Consider the following 21417-nt stretch of genomic DNA (forward strand, 5'->3'; position numbering starts at 1 on the left):
AGCTGAAGGGAGTCTGCAGCCCTCAATTTCTGCTGGAGATTCTCTGATTATGTCTGTCCCCAAACATGGATATACACATGACCAAGTATCTGCTCCCAAGACTAGATTTGTAAACAGAAATAACTTTCTGACTCTGTCACGGACTACAGGACCCTGTATGGTCACGTTCTGCCCGATGCGAACAGAAGGTATTGACACAGGAGGACACCCCACTGGTACTCACCAAGATTGTCTGCACCTCTAGGAATGATCACATCAGCATACTTCTTTGTCTGTGGAGAGAGATATTTACAACGCATTAAGAGAGGAAGGAATTCAGGGACTAACCCGAGCCCTTCTCCAATGGCACAAGTTAAGGGCCAGCCAGTTCCTGGATGAGAGAAGATCCAGCCAGCCACCGGCAACAGCCTGAGGCTTTGAATACAATACTACAAAGGGCACCTAAAAACAAGGAGACGCCTAAGAAAGTGCCCTCATGGCTATAATATGAACATTAGAAGGAAGAGGATGAGGAAGGTATGAAGCCTTTCACTCATCAAAGAGGGAAAGTGGTTCCCACTAAGGGGATGACTCAAAAGCACTTCAACCGCATGCCTACCCCTGATGTCTACTTTATATCCACATTATAAAGCCAGCTTTCCCCTGAATACTTATTACTAATGCCTAACATCTGCTTCCACCAGGATCTGCAGAGAACATGGCCTTAAAACCAGACATGTTAATTACAAAAACCCAAACATAAAGGGCTGGAGACTAGCTCAGTAGTAGAGCTCTCGCCTAGCATGTGGAGAAGACCCTGGGTTCCACTCCCAGCACCGACAAAACAAAGCAACAGTAACTACAAATTTAAAGGGTGATCCGTTTTACCTCTTGAGTGTTTAAGAAGCCTGAAGGGTTCTTAAAAACTCAGCTCTCAGTTAAAGCCAGAAAAGGCAATCCCCTCCTGGTGACCAGCTTCTCACCACCATTACAATACAAAGTAAATTTTTTCAAAAGTGAAGCTGTGCTCGTTTTGTGTTAATTTTTGTTTGTTTACTGAAATACCATGAGTCACACTGGAAATAAGTGTGCCAGGAGGGAGGCAAGGAAGAGGATCTCAGTACAGTCCAGCACTTCCCCAATTCAAAGGGGAAGAAGAGCTTCCAATGCACATGCGGCAGCACTCTGCGCCTTCTCAGACCTTCCAAAGCCTCCAGCTGCCTGAGGTCTATCTCAGGCTAGCTTCCAAAGTCTGATAGCCTTCCAGGCAAATGCATGGCATGCCGGGAGATGTACAGAACTAGGGTGACCTGAAGAAGATGGCAGAACAGAACCTAGTGTGCCATCCCTTGGGAATTCACGATGCTCGATCAAGAGAGGAGTAAGATTCAAACTGGGGAGACACCAGCAACCTATGGGCTTTTAAATCTATCATGAAGGAACTAGAAAGATGGCTCAGCATCTCTCTAATGATGAGAGTTAAGTGCTCTCACAAAGGCCCCAGCATGCACTGGTCAGGTAACAACCATCCTTGAACTCTTCCAGAGGATCTCATGCCTTCTTCTGGCTTCTGTGGGCACTGCATGCATAGGGTGTACAGACACACAAACCGGGAAAACCACCTATACTCATAAAAAAAAAAGCTAAATCCTTAAATGTCAGGATGTACATTTAGTAGAAACAAAGAATACAACTCACTGGCAAGCAGAATTCCTCAAAGGCAGGCTTCACGAACGTGATGTACTGAGATAAGATCTGTTCGAGGTCCCTGCCTCTTTCACTGATGTCCCTCAATACTATAAGAGAAGGAAAAACAAAAGTCAAGAACACAGTGCTCCTGTCACGTCAGGCTCCTGTGTGAAGAAGTCAGGACTCCTTTGAGACTTCACCCCAGGGTGGATCAGCAACAGATTCAAGAAAAACATGTTGCATGAATCTCGCTACCATCACAATCTAGACAGTATGTTTCCCTAACATAAAAGGCTGCCTGGTCACAACAAGCAGCTTTCTTGTTTCAAGCAAACAAAATTTCAACATAAACCAGGAAAGGTCAAGCCATCCCCGGAGAGTCGTGACAACAGGGAACGGTGGCACCGAGCTGCAGAATGCTCATCTGTGTTCCCAAGTCAAGACCCACTGCTGTGGGGTCGGCTAGCCACCCAACTCCCTTATTCTCTCCTGGGCGAGAATACCAGTGTTGGGGAAGCTCTTTCTGCTCTGCTGGGGCACAGAAGTTTGCAAATAGAAAACTAATGAGAAAACCTCACTCTGAACTATTGTGAGTCAAAGCAAAGAGGAAGCCAAGATGGATCCAGATGTACCATCTGTAGTCTATCATCTTCCCTCAGTACCTTCTAGTAAGGGGCCTGCAGCAAAGATGATTCCATTTTAAGGGCCTGAGCATCCTGATTCTGTCTCTGTGCACTGACCTCCCTAAACCTCAGTCCCCCTTGGTGAAGTGAGCTAGAAAGACATCCTGGGGGTCCTGTCAACTGACACAGCCCTCGGTACAACTTCCACTTCAAAGTGTATTGTCAACCTGCAAAGTTTTCACAGCATCTCCAGAGATTACCAAATCAGGTAACAGACTCAAATCTCTATAAACAAACATAGGGAGTTTTTGTGAATGAAACTCTGGAGGGCCATGCTGCTAAGTAGTTGCATGCACGCACGCATGCACGCTTGAGTACCTGCACTCAGAAGCTTGTTCCTTCCTGGAATCAGGTGCTGCTGCTGCTGCCCTTGGAGTGCTGGGTGCTGAGTTTGTTTTGCAAGGCATTCTTTTCTGGAAGCTACTGGCTTTAGCACCCTGGAAAGTTCTGCCCTTCTCCCTACGGCACATGTGTGGGCATACCCCACACAGACCTCCCGCTGCCCACAGACCAGACCTGGTAATTTCACCTGTTATAAGAAAAGCCAATGGGTCATGCAGTAAGCTCCAGTGGGGAGGGATACAGCAAGACCGCTTGGCTCTCGTTATCTAATGAGTATGGACCTGAAGGAAAGTGAGCTAGATTTGAGTCCTGTCCCCAGAAACTCCTGCTCCTATGACCTTAACCAAGTGACTTATCCTCTTTGAATCTTCATTTCCTAAAACAAAAAGTAGACAAAGAACATCTTATTCATAATTGGGGGAGGGGAGAATCTCATGCAGCCTAGGCTGGTCTTGAACTTAAGATATGTAGCTGAAGATGACCTTGATCTCATACTCCTGGCACTGTGCCCAGCTTTTGAGCATCATTCCCAGCCTGATGAAGACAGGGAGGTACAGACAGTCTCCAGCATGGTGGCTGGCACACTATATGATCGATATATAAGCCTACCCTCCTACACCAACTGCAGCACAAGCACAACCAGGGGTGTGGAACATCACACTCGCTCCTGACAGGAAGATCAGCCCATGTGAGGAGGACAAGGTGCATGGGGAGAACACTGGAAAGGTGTAATAAGGTTCAAGACAGGCCAGCAGGATACAAACACATGCAATGATATGTTAAAAAGGGACAACTGGGAAAGAAAGAGGACTCACATCAAAGAAATGGGTCCCAGACACTGGAGACATGCAGTAACAGAAAGCACTGTCACCTAACTCCCTAACAGCCTTCAAGGAAGTGGTCACCTTGAACAGACTAAGAGGGCTCCATGGCCTAGGGCCAGCCAGTTCACTGCATTTGAAACGCCCTACTCCTTAGGTACTTACTGCCAGGAAGCAGAGTCAGGCCAAGGGCTGAGTCAGAACAAGATCTTGGCACAAACTGAAAACACAGAAAAACCCAACACCTCCAACCCCTACCCCCACACCATCCCAGCCTGAGCCCTATGCATGTGCTGGGCAGGATGGAATCATCCCCACAGGACAAAGTAACAGGCAGGAAGCTACAGGTTACAAGTTCCCCGCCTGACCACTCAGCCCTTCCAAATCCAGCAGTGCTCTTCCAGCTCTGTCCCACTCTTCCCTGTCCTGATCTGATGTGCAAGAGCAGGTGAGAGCAAAGGGTGGAGAGGGAAGCACTGGAAAACTCAGTAACAGAGGGCAAGAGAATCCTGGAGGACCTGAGCAGCCCGGGCACTGCAGGGTGCCAGGGCCAATTCCTCCCTTATTGGAATGTTAAGAGTTATAAGAGTAGAAGGTTAGGAAAGACAGGTGGGAACATGGTACTCAATTCTCTCAGAATGTTCTCCAGCCCTGTACCTACTACTGTTAGGGATTATCCCCTGCCCTGCAGTGTCCTGCACTCCACCAAGCATATGTCAAGCATATTTTTGTCCTACCTGGACAGAAGGAACTTGTAGAAACAAAAGGCATATAGGAAGCCCCACAAATCTGCTAGCAAAGCAGCTTGGCAGGAGAGGACTTGAGGAGGCAGCAACCTGCCCAGACAAGGACCAGGCAGGCACTGGCCACAGAACTCCCACCCCACCCCCATCCCCAATTATGTGATAGAAAAATAAGGTTCAGAGGTTAAAACACAACTTGCCCCAGAGCCACACATCCAATGAACAGTGAAGTTAGAATCTTCATGAATTTCACCTGGCTTGGATTCCCCCCCCCCCCCCAATAAAGCAAACTGCCTCTTTAACTTGGCAACCATTGGGAACAATGACCCACCAAGCAAGGAATGGGTTGTAGGTAAGGGGACAAGCCAGATACTGGAGTAGAAGCATGGAAGTCAGGGGCTTCATAAACACAAACCTGGGGCACTCTGGAGCCAATGACACAAAAGCTAGATGGGGACCTGCTGCTGAAACTAATACCGTATCTCTCCTGCCCCTCTTCCCTGCTTCACACAGTAATGGGTTTTGTTGCTCCCCACGGAGAGTGGCTCCAAATGAGCATGCAAACCCACACTAGTTTCTCTCAGTTCTACTGGTTCTGTTAACAGCTCTCTCAAATATCATATTATCAATCTATTTACTAGAATGTCCAGTAAATCACAGATTTATCTACCAGGATCTGTTTGAGACAGGGTCTAAAAACTGGCCTTGCTATGTAGCTAAGGATGACCCTGAATTTCTGGCCCTCCGTATAGGATACCTGTTTGTGTGGTGTTGGAGATTGAACTTCAGGATTCACAGATGCTGGGTAAGCACTCTACCCACTGAACTGAGCTGTTTCCCTAGCCCAAGCTACTGCCTAAAGTCTTCTTTACTATCTCCTGTACATTCCAGCCACATGCTGCTCTCAGAGCAGGCCACTGTGTCTGTAAAGATAATGAGCATTTTCTCTAGTTGTGTGCTCCATAGTCCCTTCTTACCCCTGCAACCTCCCCCTCCCTCCTTACCCTCCCCTTCCTCCTCCAAGTCTCTCAGTGGAAGCAAATGGCTCAATTCTGGGGTTCCTGAGAATGCACAGGCTGGACATAGCACAGGTGCACACTCAGGAAGGCCTGCCAGGAAGTCTGCTCCAGGGCTGAGGAGAGAGAATGAGCTCAGGCAACAGAAGCAGATGGTGGAACAAGGTGTCCCGCACTGCAGGCACAGGGGTCCCTGTCCCCAGGTGCCCTACAGTTGCTTCCAAGACCAAGGCATCTTTTCTTGATGCCTCATGAGAAGAGACCTGAGCATTGAAGTAGGCTACTGCAAAGGAAACTCGACTTATTTCATCTTAGTGACCTCACAAGCCCTTCTTTATCTAAACAGTAAAGTGACTAAGCCCTTCCTAAATGTCACCAAACACTGGGAGGCAGGATGTCCTAGGGTTGGGCTAATATAGTTGGCCAGGTCACAGCACTACACAGCTGCATAAGGGAAAGTCCAGGCTTCAGACTCAGGAGGGCACATGCTTCTCATGGGCTCCTACCATCTGCTTCTAAGGTGGCCACCAGGTAGGCCATCTGAAGTTTACAGAACGCACCTCTGCGAGAGAGACGTGTGTCCGCATCTGTGTCCACGAAAAGCTTCATCTGGAACAGGTCTCGGACCTCCTGGGAGTAGAAGGCCAGGATCCCTTCAAAGAGCACCACGTCCGCAGGGTAGACAGTGACTGTTTCCTCCTTCCTGTAGAGCACAGAGCAGATGAACTAAATGGACAGGGAGCCGGGGTGACAGCAAGGCCAGAGCATCTGCTGTGTTCTCTCCCTCTATAGACCTAAACAGCAGAGGAGCTTGGCTCCTAGGCCCAGAGGCCCCCGGACACCACACAGACAAGATATTAAAAAGGCTAGGACAAGCTCTTCTGAACTTTCTCCATAAAGCAGAAAGAGTGGGAAACTGCCATTCTTTAAATAAAATAAATGGGTTGAATACAGGCATTGTCTGTATTCTAAGTCTAGTTCACGATCTCCTGTGTTCTTCCACCTGCTGCTCTCCGAGCAGGCCACTGTGTGTCTACATGGGTAATAATTTACTCTAGCTGCCTGTATGTGTGGACAGAATAGACAGTAAACAAGGCATTTTGTCTTGACAAAAGCAGGTGTGACTTCTACGTTCTCTGAAGGTTTCTCCAGAAATGCTGCCATGCCTGGCACTTCTGCAACTTGGTATTCTGAACTTCAAGAATCAGTCAGTTCTTGCTGTGCAATTCCACAGCTTAAGAGGTAACAACAAAGGAAAGAGGGAGGGAGGGGAAAGAGAAGTTTTGGAGGATGGCAAGAAAGCATTGGATGGAAGTTCAAAGTTTGAATTCTCTGTCCACCTCTTCCTTATTGACAGATACTAGGCTGCACAGCCTAAGGCAAAGCCTAATGTAAACACAACTTTCCAAAAGCCAGGTGGGTGACATATTGCAAAATGGTGGTGGATTGGGTCCCTCACAGACCCTCTCTGCCCCTGCCCTTTGTCCCTTCAGAGCCAACTCTTCACCTCTGGTAAAGTATCTTCCCAATACCTCCTTACAGGCCCCTACTGTCTCTCATTGTGTTAACTCTCTGGAGTTCACGACTGCCTAACTAGCAAGTGAGCTAACATTCGCAAACTACTTTAAGATCCTTAAGCAACAAAAGCTCTGTATGCAAACACTGAGAGGTTGGCAGAGCAGCCCGTGAAAGAGGACAACATCTGTCCCTCCAGAAGTACCCTCCTGGGTTTGTATCTAAGACTCAGGTGGGCACTACTACCTCCTCTGTGCAACCTGGCTGAACCTGATTCCTCCCTTCTCCTGTAAGCCTTCCTCCCTCCTTCACACTATTCCACAGGCTCATCTCTTCCTCCAGCTGCTCTAAGTCCTCCTCTGAACCTACAGGGACATTAGAGTGTCTCATCACTGGACATCACCGCTTCCCTCCAAGGCAGACAACTGTTTGCCCAGATCACCTTCCAGTATGGATTCAAATTGTACTGCTGACAAAGACTCAGAAGATGATGAAGAAAACCCACAATGTATAAAGACAATAACAGAGGGACGAAGACACTTTGAAAACACTCTAGAGGCTGGAAGCCAGACATGGTTTTTGCACTTTTCCATGAGCTTCAGCATCGGGTCCAGAGGTCAGGTTTGAGACTTGTTTTCTCTTACTGTCTGGCTTCCCCCTTCCAAGTCTTCACCCGGCCCCCAATTCCTAAGCAGACTCCCATTATTCCTGCACAGTCCTCAGGGGTTCAGTAAGACAGATACAGTTAGCATGATACTTGGTACTAGTTTTCTCTGAGTCCCCACAATGAGGGGACAAGACAGTCCCACCGTGCATCTATCTCAAAGTACCTTCACCCTCTCATCTTTCTCCTCTACTCCAACCCTTGAGGCACCCTCAAGTTCTGGGTTATGTACAAGGCACAGGCTGTGTGTGCACTTGAACTAAGGGCTGAGACACGCAGAATAGGACAATGTAGAGGCAGGGACTAGGTTTAAAATGACAAGAACATTTTGTAAGAGATAAACATGATGAGATCTAATTTCCTATTTTAAAAGAATTCAACTCAAAGGAAAATGGCAGAGAGTAATTAGAAGAATGAAAAGCCAGCGAGAGAAATGTTTGTAACTGCCCACAGATAAGGACATTTACTGAATCACTAGAAGCCCAGATACAAGGAGCCACACCTGGGAACAGGCCATCTAAAAGTTCAGCTTGTGGCTGCAGAGTCAAGAAGTGGCATGTTAACACGCTCTGAAGACTCACATCCAGCCCACAAGTGTATATACATTCCCTAATTTATCCTCAGACGGTGACAAGGAGTGTGAGATTAGAATCTACCCATGCTATAGGATCCCTTAGGAGGGCTTCAGTAGAGAAGCCAGGTCTGTCTTGATTGAGACGCTGTCTGGAGAACTGGGACATGTACTTGATGGCCTCCAACCCTAATACTCTCCAGCAAGCACATCCAACAATGGCAGCAGAGAGATGTTGCTTTGGTTTCTTCCCTGTTCTGCCTTTGGACCTCCCCATGACATCTTTTTAAGGAGCAAAGATTCTGGAACGCACATCACAACAAACATCTGTGATATCTGTCCTGGCTGGTTTTGTGTGTCAACTTGACACAAACTAGAGTCAACAGAGAGGAAGGAGCCTCCTCTGTTGAGGAAATGCCTCCATGAGATCCAGCCGTAATGAATTTTCTTAATTAATAATCAATGCGGGAGGGCACAACCCATGGTGCTTGGTATCACCCCAGGGCTGGTGGTCCTGTTTCTATGAGCAAGCCAAAGGATGCAAGCCAGTAAGTAAGCAGCATCCCTCCCTGCCTCTGCATCAGCTCCCACCTCCAGGATCCTGCCCTTTTTGAGCTCCTGTCCTGACTCCTTCAATGAGGAACAGCAATGTAGAAGTGCAAGCCAAAGAAACCCTTTCCTCCCTGACTTGCTTTTGGTCAGGTGTTGAGTCGCAGCAATAGAAACCTTAACCAAGACACCATTCATCCCTTACACCAACCCAGGATATTCCTGGAAACATCCTCATGAAAGATGGAGAAGATATCATGCCGTGGTGACACACAGCTTTAATCCTAACACTCATAAGGCGGAAGCAGGCAGATATGAGTTTGAGGCCAGCGTGGTCTACAGAGCAAGTTCCAGGACAGCCAGGTCTATTACAAAGACAAACCATGTCTCAGAAAAAAACACCAAGGAAAGGGGGGCAGAGCAGGGGAGGGGGAAATAGGAGGAAGGAAGCTGAGTGCGTATCTGGGATGTTCTAGGCTGCACTAGCTAACAATCTCTGGTCTGGCCCAGCTTACTTACCGAGAGTGGGAGACAAAGTCATACACGGGTATCTGAACTGTTTTTCCTTCAGTGATTTCTTTGAGTGTTTTGAAGATGAGTTCGTTGTCAAAGGCATCTGAAGGAAATTAAACTATATTTTAAAAAACAGCACCTATTGTAAAATCACAGCAAACTTCATACCAAAAACACCCTCCAAAGCCAATTTCAGCCATGATGAAATACAAACACTCCCTGGATCTTAAAGCCAGGTGTGAGCAAGTTCTGGCAAACTAATCTGTTGTTTGTTTTCTACTGACATTCTATATCCAGTGTTGACATACAAACCCCATCTCTCCTCAAAGGTGAGCTGGTGCCCTGGGGTTGGCTCATGCCAAGTATGGGTTCCATGCCAAGAAGAGCTGACTGCCAACTATGAGAAACCTAAACCATCTATCTATCTGAAGGCGTGACATGGTAATCTGGGCTATCAGCAAAACTCACTTATGTTAGGGAGCCACCTTAAGATTTCCCAACTTCCCTTCTTGATGGTCACCAAGCAGAACACATGGGCCAAATGCACACACATGAGATAGTACATGTGTGGTGGTGGTACAGGCTGCCACACATCGGAAGGCAAAAGGTCCAACTGTGTGTTCTGGGGTGGGCCCATCTCTGCCTACGCTTGCATGACTCACCTTCATTCAACACAACTTCAGTTCTCTGCAAAGAGTTCCAAAACCCATTCTCCCCTGTTTAAACCCATGATAACCATGCAAGATGGTCATTAGGCCCTATGTAGTAGACAGGAACAGACTGGGAGAAGCTAAGTCCTTTCTCATGAACACAATTACTACCCGCCTTACCTTCAACACCCACATCTCTCAACTCCCAACTCACCTGGGTGATCAAAGTTGAATTGGCCCTTTAGGGCTTTGGCCTTCTGCTCTGAAGTGAGGACTCGGTAGAAGCTATCCTGACTCAGGATGACCACCTGCTTCTGGCGGTAATCCACCTCATTCTGCCCCAGGAGCTGCACGATCTTGGCACAAACGGAAGACTGTAAAAAGAGAAGACATTGAGGAATAAGAGAAGGTGTATGGAAGTATGCTGGGACAAAGGAAGACACTCTAAGCCTCCCTATAAAAGAGCTGAGGGAAGAAGCCAGAAGCTCAGGTAATACCTGGCCAATTAAAGGCTAACTAAGGGAGGACCAGCCTGCTAAAAGGAGGTCTAAGGATCCCCAAGTCCTGAGCATATGATCACTCAGGGTACTCAGTGCTAGATAAAAGGTGTGCAGGCAATGGCCTACCTCCTCTCCCTGAAAGCCAGTGAATGAAAATGGAATGCCAAGTATTAATCCGACTTCTTGTCCCGTTGTATAGAAACACACAAGACACCAGAAAGTGGAACTAATGCTCTGCTGATGGGCCAAAGAAATAAAAACTGGCTAAATAAGCACAGGGCACTCAGCCATTGCATTCCCATCAGTGCAGGGAGCAGCCACAGCAAAGGCTGGAGAGATTGCTCAGTGGTTAGTGCTTGCTGTTCTTCTAGGGAACGAGTCTGATCACCAGCACCCAGGTGTGGTGGCTCACATTCACCTGTATCCCCAAATCCTGGGACGTCAACAAGCCTCTTCCGGCTTTCATATGAATGCAGATACACATATATGCATATAAACGAAAAGATAACCTTCAAACACTGATCACTCCAAAATCAGACTGACCAGACAGATGGCTCATCGGGTAAAGGTGCTGGTCACCAAGCCTGACAATCTGTGGTACACACGTATGGACCCATGTGGTGAAAGGGAAGAATGAACTTCCTCCAACCTCCACATACATGTACATACACATGCACTAAAGAAAGTTTTTTAATAATAAAAGCAAGGCATTATTAGTGGCACACGTCTTTGATCCCAGCTACTTGAGAGGCAGAAGCAGGTAGATCTCTGAATTTGAGGCCAGCCTGGTCTGCAGAGCAAGTTCTAGGATAGGCTCCAAAAGAATACAGAGAAACCATGTCTCAAAAGACTAAATAAATAAATAAAGCTCCCAGAAGTGGCGGGCAGTGGTGGTTCACACCTTTAATCCTAGCACTCCCTGAATTTGGACTTTGAGTGGAGATTCATTCCCTGAGATGCTCTCCTGCCCTCAAAGAGACACTATCAAATGGAGAAGGTGAGGTTTGAAGCTCTCTAATCCAGGACAGAAAAATGCTACCACAAAATGTAAGCACATACTCAACATCTGTAGGCTTGGAATGTCCTTTTCCTAACTGGCATCTGAACCCTAAATTCCAAGGTGGTGAGAACGTAGCCTTTTCTGTTAGTTACACAGAAGTCTGAATTTCATGAAGCCTTGTATTTATATTACCTACATGGTTTTAGAAAAATTGAGTCTATTAAGTATTTTTGACCCACCTACCACTGCCAAAAGTATAAAGCTAGCCAGCCTCACAAGAAACAGTTTGCCCATAGGCCACTCTGATGGAGGGCATTTTCCAATGGATTCTAGCTTGTGTCAAGTTGACATAAAATTAGCCAGGGCATCTTTTTAAAAAAAGTTAAGATGGAGGCTGTGCCTAACATATTGGGGTCTTAGCCCAATCCTGAGCACTGCACATATAAATTAGAAAAGGTAAGTATACCATGGTAAATCCCATAACATCTATATCAAATTAAAAATAATCACTATCTGGGTATGGTAGTAGCACTTGGGAGACTGGTAGGAGAATCAAGACTAGCATGGCTACACAGTAAGACCCTACTGCAAAAGAACCAAAATAACAACTATTACTTTAGTGACAAACTGGGCTCTGCCCTTTTAGCATGACATTGTTCTGTTCATTATAACCATACATTAATACACTAGTCTGAAGATGACAGGATTCTAAGTCCAGCCCCCCAAAGCCAGGGCCTATCTCTCTAACAGACACCCTGTAACAGCTCACGAATACCTATCACAGCTTGGGGGAGGCTAGCACACAGCCTAGCTTTGCATATCTCTACCCTTTTTTTGTTTGGTTGCTTTTGTTTTGACAGGGTATTTCTGTGTATCCCTGGCTGCCCTGGAACTCCCTCTGTAGACCAGAGAGGCCTTGAGGGAGATCTGCCTGCCTCTGTCTCTTGAGTGCTAGGATTAAAGGGGTGTGTCACACACCCCCTATATCTCCACCCTTATCACAGGGTCACCAGAACAATTATCCTCTTGCCACTTCCCACACTGACAAGAGGGGACTAGAGAAGTGGCTCAGCAGTTAAGAGTACCTGCTGGTCTTCAGCCAGGCAGTGCTCTGGGGCCAGCCCGGTCTGCAGAATGAGTTCCAGGACAGCTAGGGCTACACAGAGAAACCCTGTTGCATGGAGAGGACGGTACTTGCTGCTCTTGCAAAGAACTCAAGTTCAATTCCCAGAACCCATGTGGTGGTTCAAACAATCATCTCTAACTCAAGCTCCGGTTATCTGACACCTCCTGACCTCCCCGGGCATCAGACATACAGGTAGGCAAATCATTCATACACAAAGAGTAAAATAAACAAATCTTAAAATTATTCTGAAATTTTTATTTTTAAAAAGTAGGGCAGGCCTACTGCAACTGTGAGCTACTGTCTGAATACAACCAAATACATGACCTGCACAGAGTCTGGCTGACCTTAAGCTTATTATGCTCACACACACAATCCTCTTCATCACTCCAGAACTCAAGTGGGTTTGAGATCGGCTCCAATATTCTCCACAAGTTTCTTCCAATTCCAGCACACCCTGGCAGAGACGGGAGACACAGAACACTGCTGGACAGTGTCCAGCCCCATGGCATCCTTAACTCACTACTTGTGTCTATGAAAAGGAAGTGAAAAGTTCATACACAAGAGTTCTAGAAATGTTATGTTCAGAACAGTTCCAGTTGTTGAGACCCAGTAACTATAGGCTGAGTACACCAGATGTGCTCAACAATGGACTCCTTTCTCAGAGATGCTCGAACCGCCCCGTGGAATTGTCAGCTAGTCACCAGGACCCTCCAGCTGGCAGCTCCTAAAAGGGCAGCTGATGAGCCTGCTGCACAGTTTCTGGCCTATAAAGAAAGGCTTATTCTCTAAAACCTTCCTCACACAAGAGATGGTTCACACAGCCCAGGCACCATCTGGCTACTCTATTTCTAGCAGGGTGTCTTCTGCAAGCTAATCCTTAGGATGCTCCTGACCAGTTCCAATACTGCTGAGGGAGCAGAGCACTGAAGCCTGTTCTGTCTCTTTGCCATTCACCCTCTGAGCCCCTGGATGCACGGGCTCTGGTCAAGGCCAGACCTGGAGAGCTCTGGTGGCCCCACCCCTTGAAAGGACAGAAGACTGGGGGTGTCTCTTGAAGAATGGAGCAGCAATTCTCATCAGCAGCCTCACAGAGACATTATGGCTAAGGTCCACTCTGCCCAGTGTGCCACAATCCCATTGAGTTGCCTGTCGTTCTGGGAAGGTTGCATCAGAATCAAAGGGAGTGAAGCTTTGAAGCCGGGTCACTAGCCAGGCTTAAAGGAGCCAATCAGCAGGCATGCAGATTCAACACTTCCTTCCCCTGAGTTAACACTTGCCCAGAACTCAAGTGACCTCATCAGCTGGTGGTGGGAACAGGCCAGGCATGAACAGCCATCTGGCCCCTTTGCTCTCAGTCCCCCCCCCCCCCCCCGTTACTATCATTACTAAGTTCTATGGTGTCCATTCCAAGAAGAAAACACCATGGCCCCCAGACATTACATGGCTCTTTTGGGGCCAGGGGTGTTCCCCACACAACCCAGAGGCTCTAATTTACAAGCGTGAGAACATCAAAACACCCGTAATTTGCTCTGGCCACAACAGAATAAAAAAATCTATCGATTCAAAGAGGAGCAAATCAACCCTGTGGCAGTAGTAGAGAGGTGTTGCTCAAATGCTTCCCTGGAGTGGGTGGTCCAAAACCATGCATTGCCAAGCAGGCAAACTACCAGAAAGCACACCAACTGTAAGGCATACACACAATCTGGATGAGAAACTCAGAAAGCTGCTACTACAGTATAAGGGTCTCCGGATACCCCAAAGAGGCCACAGATCATTCCAACAACTTGAGAATTCCAGGAGCCCAAGGACCAGTTGTGACTTGGCTTTTAAATTCCCAGGGACTGGCAGGGCTTTAGCACAACAGAAGTCCTCCTTCTCTTTAAATCTAGCATCTTTTTAAAGCATACACTGTATTGTTCTGGAGCCTGTCCTGGAACTTGCTTGGCTTACACCGCTCCTTTATTGTCAGCCTTGACTTAGATTATTCTCCTTCTAGATTCCATCTGAACAGATACAAAACACACTTATAAATACTTCACAGAGATGGCTGGCTGTGTGTTTTGAATCTCAGCACTGATATTCCCTGCCCTTCCTTACACTCTGCCATCATGCCAAATTCTGGTCACTTAAATATGCATGTCTTAATCAGAAGGTTCCTGGGATCTGCTTAAATAATTAAGTATGCCCTCTTTTTGTTCCTCCTTCCTGTTCAAGTGTAGACTTGACAGCTGGAGCTTAAGCAGCCACCCTGCAGCAATTAAAGATGGACAGTAGCTAAATAAAAGAAGCCTGAAAGTAAAATAATCACAAATCAGATTAAGAGTAATGGTGCATGCTATGGTCACAATATATCCTCCCAAGTCATGCTGAAATGTACTTGTGAATATGATGACAATATCAGAAGGTGATGACTTCAGGCAATATTCTACTTTTATTTTCTATCAATGTGATAAAATACCCTCAGACAGACAGACAGACTGAATGGCATTCCCAGAGAACATACTAACTACCAAGAACCATGCTGAGGATTTCACATAGTCACTCCTCTTTGATACCCCAATGGGATCAGTTCCAGGAACTCCCCTAGACACCAAACCTTGCAAATTCCCTGTTCAAATTCCCTGTGTAAGATGACATAGTACCTTCATACAGCCACCTGTGGACTTTATAAATTATCTCTAGAATGCTTATAATACCTAATGAATGCAAAAGTTACACAAGCATCTGTTGTGCTCAAGTCTGAATGTGATTTAAATATCTCTCTAGCTCGCTCTCTTTCTATCTATCCATCCATCCAAGTTTGATTGAAATACAGACACAGAATGTGCTGGCTGGTTTTATGTCAACTTGACACAACCTAAGTCATCCATAAAAATCAGGCTGCAGAGAAGCCTATAGTAATTTTCCTAATTAGTGATTGATGGGCAGGGCCCAGGTCATTGTGGGTGGTTCTATCCCTGGGCTGGCGGTCCTGGTTCTATAAGAAAGCAGGCTGAGCAAGCCATGGGAAGCAAGCCAGTAAACAGCACCCTCCATGATCTCTGCATCAGCTCCTGCCTCCAGGTCCCTGCCCTGCTTGGGTTCCTGTCCTGACCTCTTTCAATGATGAACAGCCAATAAAGAAGTGTAAGCCAAATAATAAGTTGCTTTGGTCACAAAAGCATGGTGTTTCATCACAGCAATAGAAACCCTAAGACACAGAACCCATGGCTAGAGCCACCTTAACCTTCAACTTATGATGTAGGTGTCATTATCCTCTCTTACCCAATAGGAAACAAGTCACAGAGAGAAAGATTAAGTAATCGGCCCATGACCAGGCATGGAAAAGCAGCTGGGCCTGTCTGCAAACTCAGACAGGCTGCAGTGAGGACAGATGCTCATAATCACTGCACTCACTGCTGGGTCTGCCACGCTTCTGACTGGATGGAAAGCTCTCTTCCTGGAGCCCCAAGACTCTTCAGATGTGGTGTGTTTAAAATAGAACATAGAAGAAAAGCAAAGCATCGTAGGTATGGCCCCTGCAGATTCTCAGGTTCTTGCTGGGTCTTCTGGGAAGTTCTTTGTCCTGATAAATACTTCACTATGAAGGGAAGGGAAGCCACTTCGGTCTACAATTAGTTCTGGTTAAAAGGCTGTCTGAGTACTTGCTTAAGTCCCTGTTGTGTTCTAGAGGGAAATGAGTGGTGTGGCAAGGCTCATCATATATTAACTGCTACACTTGTGCTGGTGCCTTGCCATGAACTGACGGACCCCATTCAGAAGGAGGACCAGACCAAGAACAGCAGCATTCCTACTCTCTTACCAAACAGCAAGCTAACAGCCATGAGTTAAGTGTGTAAGAGGAAAGGAGAAAAATACAGGCTGGTGCAAATACCATGACTGTTGCCACAAGGGTGAAATGGCAAACATGGCGAAGGAAAGCTAAAAGACAAACTGGTTAGCAATAAAAGCTGTGGGGTTTGAGGCTCAGTAGTTAAGAGCACTGACTGCTCTTCCAGAAGTTCTGTGTTCAATTCCCTGCAACCACATGGTGGCTCACAACCATCTACAGTGGCAAGCAGTTGTATATACAGATAAAGCATTCATCATAAAATAATGAATCTTTAAAAAAAAAAAATGCTGTGGAGTTCTACATCATCAATATAAGCAAAAAGACAACTGCTCACATAAAACCAAGGTCTAGGGTCATCCAGTCTGATTACCAGCTGTTCAAAGGCAAAATCCCAGGCAGCACTGTGCGTGGGATTCAGGTGGCCATGTTACCCTTGCAAACAGCCATTCTGTATAAAGAAATGAACTATTTTAGCCTCCTCGTCCTCAGCCTAGAGATGAACATGAAATCTGTGGCCACGCACAAACTGAAGGGACCTGGCTTGCTGCTAGCTAGCTTTGTTTGCTGAATCTGCTGGGTAAGGTCCCTCCCTTCTGAGAGCTTGCAGCAGAGGGAGGGATCACACTAAAGGGTTGATGATTTCTGCCTGGAGGACACAAGTGGGACTGGTCCGTTTCCTTTACCTCTTTTACCTGGGCGTTAGGAGACAAACAAGGGTGGTGACACACAAAACACAAGGCCCCTTGCCCCAGGAGGATACAAAACCCACCCACTACAGCCTGGCTTCTTAAACACAGGAAAAACACCTATTACAGGAGTGATCTGCTGAGAAATGAGAGATCACTGACTGCCTCTTGTGTTCATGCGCAATAACCAACGGGCAAGAGAGGGTAATGGGGCAATTATGACCCCATTATACACCTATGAAAATCCACAAAGCCCATCATTTTGTACACTCAATATACACTTATGAAAAAAGGAAGATGACTAAATGAGGCAAAAGAGGCAGATCTAGTGAAGGATCACATGGACCAACAATTCATATAGACACAATACAACAATGCTCTGTTGAAGGGACCATTTTCCAATTTTCAAATTCCTTGTTCCTTCTCACCCAGCATCAGTGTCTAACGCCCAAGTGCAGGGTGTCAGGGAGGAAATAGCATGTGCCGAGTACCTCCGCACATTCCTCTCCACCTCCCTTCTCCTCCTTTTGGAAAGTCTTCCTTTACTAACTCATTCATTCATCATAACTCCTGAGAAGAATTCAAATCCTTTACTAGCAGTCAGTTCTCTAGGATGCTTCCTTACCAGTTTTGTTGGCTTCCTTATTCATCACTGCCTCCAGGATCCCCAAACTCCTCTAGAACCTCACACATAAAAACTAACTCATGTCTTTAAAAAGGCAAAACACGGAGATAGTATAAATATGAGAAATTGCTAGGAGTTAGTCCCTGTTTAGCCATCTCTTCCTCATGCCTATCAGGGCAGTCAAGTTCCCCTGCTACTGAAGTAGTGGGCATGTCCAAATAACAAAATGCACAGCACCAAGAGTGAACCCTAATGTGAACAACAGGCTTTAGTGATCATGTTGTACCACAGTGGGCTCACAAAGCACTGGATGAACCACTCTAGTGTGTGTGTGGGGGGGGGGTGAAATAAAGGAAATTCCTATGCTTACTGATCAATTGTTCTATGAAGCTAAAATTGTTTTTAAAAAGTCTACTTTAGCAAAAGAAACTAATCATGTAATTACTATAAGTTCCTGCAATTGTACTCCAAAGAAATGAAACCATCATCATGAAGCTTTTTATGAACATGTTCGGAAAAGCTTTGCTGTTAGAATAGAAAACTCTTGGTCAAGAGAACAGAAATTTATGGCTTGGGTGGAAACCTAACATTCTAGTTGGGCTGTTTCAATCACTGACTCAGAGACCATCCCTAGGGAAGTGGGCTTCCCTTAAGCCAAGCAAAGGAGATAGGCAGAATAATTAATCCTTGAAGGAGACAGTATACTCACAGGTTAACTGAGGGTAAGAGGCAGGCAAAAGTTCATTGGCCAGCCAGTCTCTTGAGTTCAATGAGAAACTCTGTCTTGAAATTCAGGGGTGGAGCAGGAACAAGGAAAGTCACATCAACCCTGGGCTTCCCCACACAATGTGCACACATATATAACACCTTACATACACAAAAGCACACCTAGTTAGAAAAGTAAAAATGAAGATATTGTTATTAACATTAAAAAAAATACTTCCTCACCCATGGATTTTCTAATCTTTTCTCCATTTCATGCCCTTTTTATTATTTGGTGGTTCCTTCATCCTGTTTGCCTCCAAAATTCCAAACAGATCACAGGAGGACCACTAGAAAGCACCAATCCAGCAGCTCCTGGTCCTGTAAACGGGCCAGACCCATGGGGAGCACAGAGGGCAGATGAGATCCGAGCTGGTGGTAAGGAGCTTCCTAGGAACACTCGCAAAGTGCCAGACAGACCTGCAGCTGTGTGCCCCATGGAATCCACCAGGACAGAGACCCAGACTCTGCTCCCAGTCTGCTGGCTCACAGATGCCCACTGGAGAAAGGCCTATGCTAAAAGAGCAGGAACCCCCAGCAAATGTGAAAGACGAAGACAAAGGTTCTTGTCTTCTTTAAACACATGAACTATTTTCCACTTCTGTTGAGTATGATCTTATTTTCCCTAACCACAGGAAATAGCTAGTGCACACACACACAAACATGCATGTAAGTGTATACAGACAGACAGACAGACACACACACACATACACACACAGACACTCCTCACACTCACCCAAAACTACATGCCTTAACAAGATCAATGAGGAGTTTCTGTCCACGCCCCAAGCCTTTGATTAAATAATGCCACATATATAACTAGAGATGCAAAATTAAGAAACAATAATGTGTGTTTCTAATCTATCCTGAACAAGCTCATACTTCCCTCAAGATCTACTTCCTGTATCTCGTTGGCAATGGTTCCTGTAGAGTTCCCCCAGCAAAACTCCCGTGTGTGTGTGTGTGTGTGTGTGTGTGTGTGTGTGTGTGTGTCCCCGCTATCGGTCCACAGTAGGGTGGGAAGCTCTCCCTCCTGCATCATTTAAGCAAAAACCCTCTTGGCAGACGCTGAGTGCAGCTTAGTAGCCCCTGAACAGCAGCTGCAATCTTCTTTCCCCTAAGAAAATTTCCCTTTACCAGGGATACTGAGAAGACCTAGCAGTCCTCCCTAGACCCAGCTGAAACCTTCCTTGCTTACATTATAAGAAAAGCTAAACTACACAATAATTGGAAAACACAGGAGGCAAAAACATCCTAACACAGGGTTTGGAATGGTTTGAGATATGATAGCCAAAGCAGTGAACCAAAAATCAGGAAGGTTGAACTTCATGACAACTGGGAAACTTTCGTACATCAAAGTGTACTAGCCACAGAGTAAAAAGGAATCCTGTGGGGTGGGAGAAAGTGTTCGAATTCACATACTGGATGGGGAATGGTGTCCTAAACACATAAAGAACTTCTACTACAACAACCAAAATCCTGATTATAAAATGGGCAAAGTCATGGCCCAAAGATTTGCAAACAGACAAAAAACACAAAGGAAGGTCAACACTGAAACCCACTGTCAATGCAAACCAAAACCACAAGGAAATAGCCTTTCACACACATTAGAATACTTTCAAGGAAAAAAAGTTAGAAACACACAGGGAGACTGAAGTTTTGTGTTTATGACTGGTATAAAAAATAGTGCAGCCACTGTAGACAATGGTATGGTAATGCCTAAAAATTTTATTCATAAAAAAAATCACCATGTGCTATCATAACTCCACATCTGGACGTGCCCCCAAAAACCTGGAGGCAGAGGTTGAAATGCATGTGCACACTCTCATGTTCACAGCAGCACTGCTCACAACCGTCAAGATGTAAATGCAATAACCAAGCCCATCTGACCACTGACGGATGCAGGGGTAAACAAAAACAAAAGGCAGGCTCTACATACAACCGAATGCAGCCTTCGATAATAACTTGTGCTAAGCAAAATAAGGCAGTCAAAAATACAGATACTAGAGGCAGGAGCGATGGTCAGTGGTTAAGAACACTGCCTGCTCTTCAAAAGATCCTGAGTTCAATTCCCAGCAACCACATGGTGGCTCACAACCATCTCCAATGAGATCTGGTACCTTTCTGTGGCCTGCAGGCAGAACACTGTATACATAATTAAATAAATAAATCTTTAAAAAAAAAAAAAAAAAAATAGGTACTAACTAGTCCTCACATTTCCTTCTCTTCTCTATCATCATCATCATCCCTACGACAGGGTTTCTTTGTGTAGCTCTGACTGTCCTGGCCTCAAACTCAGAGATCTGCCTGCCTCTGCTTCCCAAGTGCTGGGATTAAAGGTGTGCACCACACCCAGCCATCATTTCCACCCTTTTCACCAGCATCACCCAAGGCTCCTGGAACCCTCCCAAGGTGGAAGAGCACCCAGGATTGACAAAAATCAATGGCCAAAAGCAAGAGGAAGGCAGCCCTGGAAACTGGCCGGGCAGCTGCAATAGATAGGCATTGCACAACATTAGTAGCACACAAGGAGGACCACATTCTAGGAAACTCTCTGTGGTATCTGATCATGAAGAAACTAGAAGTGGAATTTTGTGGTTACACTAAGATTCACCCTTCAGAGATCAAATTTAATTTGCTCATTCAGATGCAGGGTATTTATTCTTCCAACTGACGAGCTGTTTCTGACAGGCCTGGTAGAAGTCATGTGTGTCTGCCAGCCATGTGCTTGACAAGTCTGAGTCTGGAACAAAGGACCAGAAAGATCAAAAGGCAAGCAGAAATGAACCCACATCCTAGTCCCTTACTTAATGTGATACAAGCAGAACTGCCCTCATGATAGGGCAGAAGTCAAAATCTGAGTTAGTGATTACAGCATGGTTTGTTCTGCAGGAAAAGCTGTGGATCTAGCTATGGACCTTATACAGTTGTGGACCCAACCCAGCCAGCTGCTCATCCTGCAAGAGCATATGCCCAACAGATCTCCTCTTTTGTTTAAAAGAGAATGACAGATACTGTAAGTGTCTGCAGTAGTCAAACGCATAGAAATACAGTAGAATGATGATGTCAAGACCTGGGGAGAGGGGAAACTAATATTAGCAGGTACAGAGCTTAAATTGGAGAAGACAGATGTTCTAGAGATAGATAGCTG

General features: G+C 46.0%; 1 protein-coding gene across 1 annotated transcript in view; it reads right to left on the reverse strand.

Moving 5' to 3' along the window:
- Window positions 1-21417, reverse strand: part of Uck2 (uridine-cytidine kinase 2) — a 57826-nt gene that overhangs the window by 1778 nt on the left and 34631 nt on the right. The window contains exons 2-6 of the mRNA XM_051186191.1: window positions 9950-10109; window positions 9092-9188; window positions 5834-5976; window positions 1678-1775; window positions 224-272 (exon numbers count right to left, since the gene is read on the reverse strand). Coding sequence (XP_051042148.1) covers window positions 224-272; window positions 1678-1775; window positions 5834-5976; window positions 9092-9188; window positions 9950-10109 — 547 coding nt within the window. The remainder of the gene's footprint in view (window positions 1-223; window positions 273-1677; window positions 1776-5833; window positions 5977-9091; window positions 9189-9949; window positions 10110-21417) is intronic.

The sequence above is a fragment of the Phodopus roborovskii genome, unplaced genomic scaffold (assembly GCF_943737965.1).
Source record: "Phodopus roborovskii unplaced genomic scaffold, PHOROB, whole genome shotgun sequence".
Classification (NCBI taxonomy): domain Eukaryota; kingdom Metazoa; phylum Chordata; class Mammalia; order Rodentia; family Cricetidae; genus Phodopus; species Phodopus roborovskii.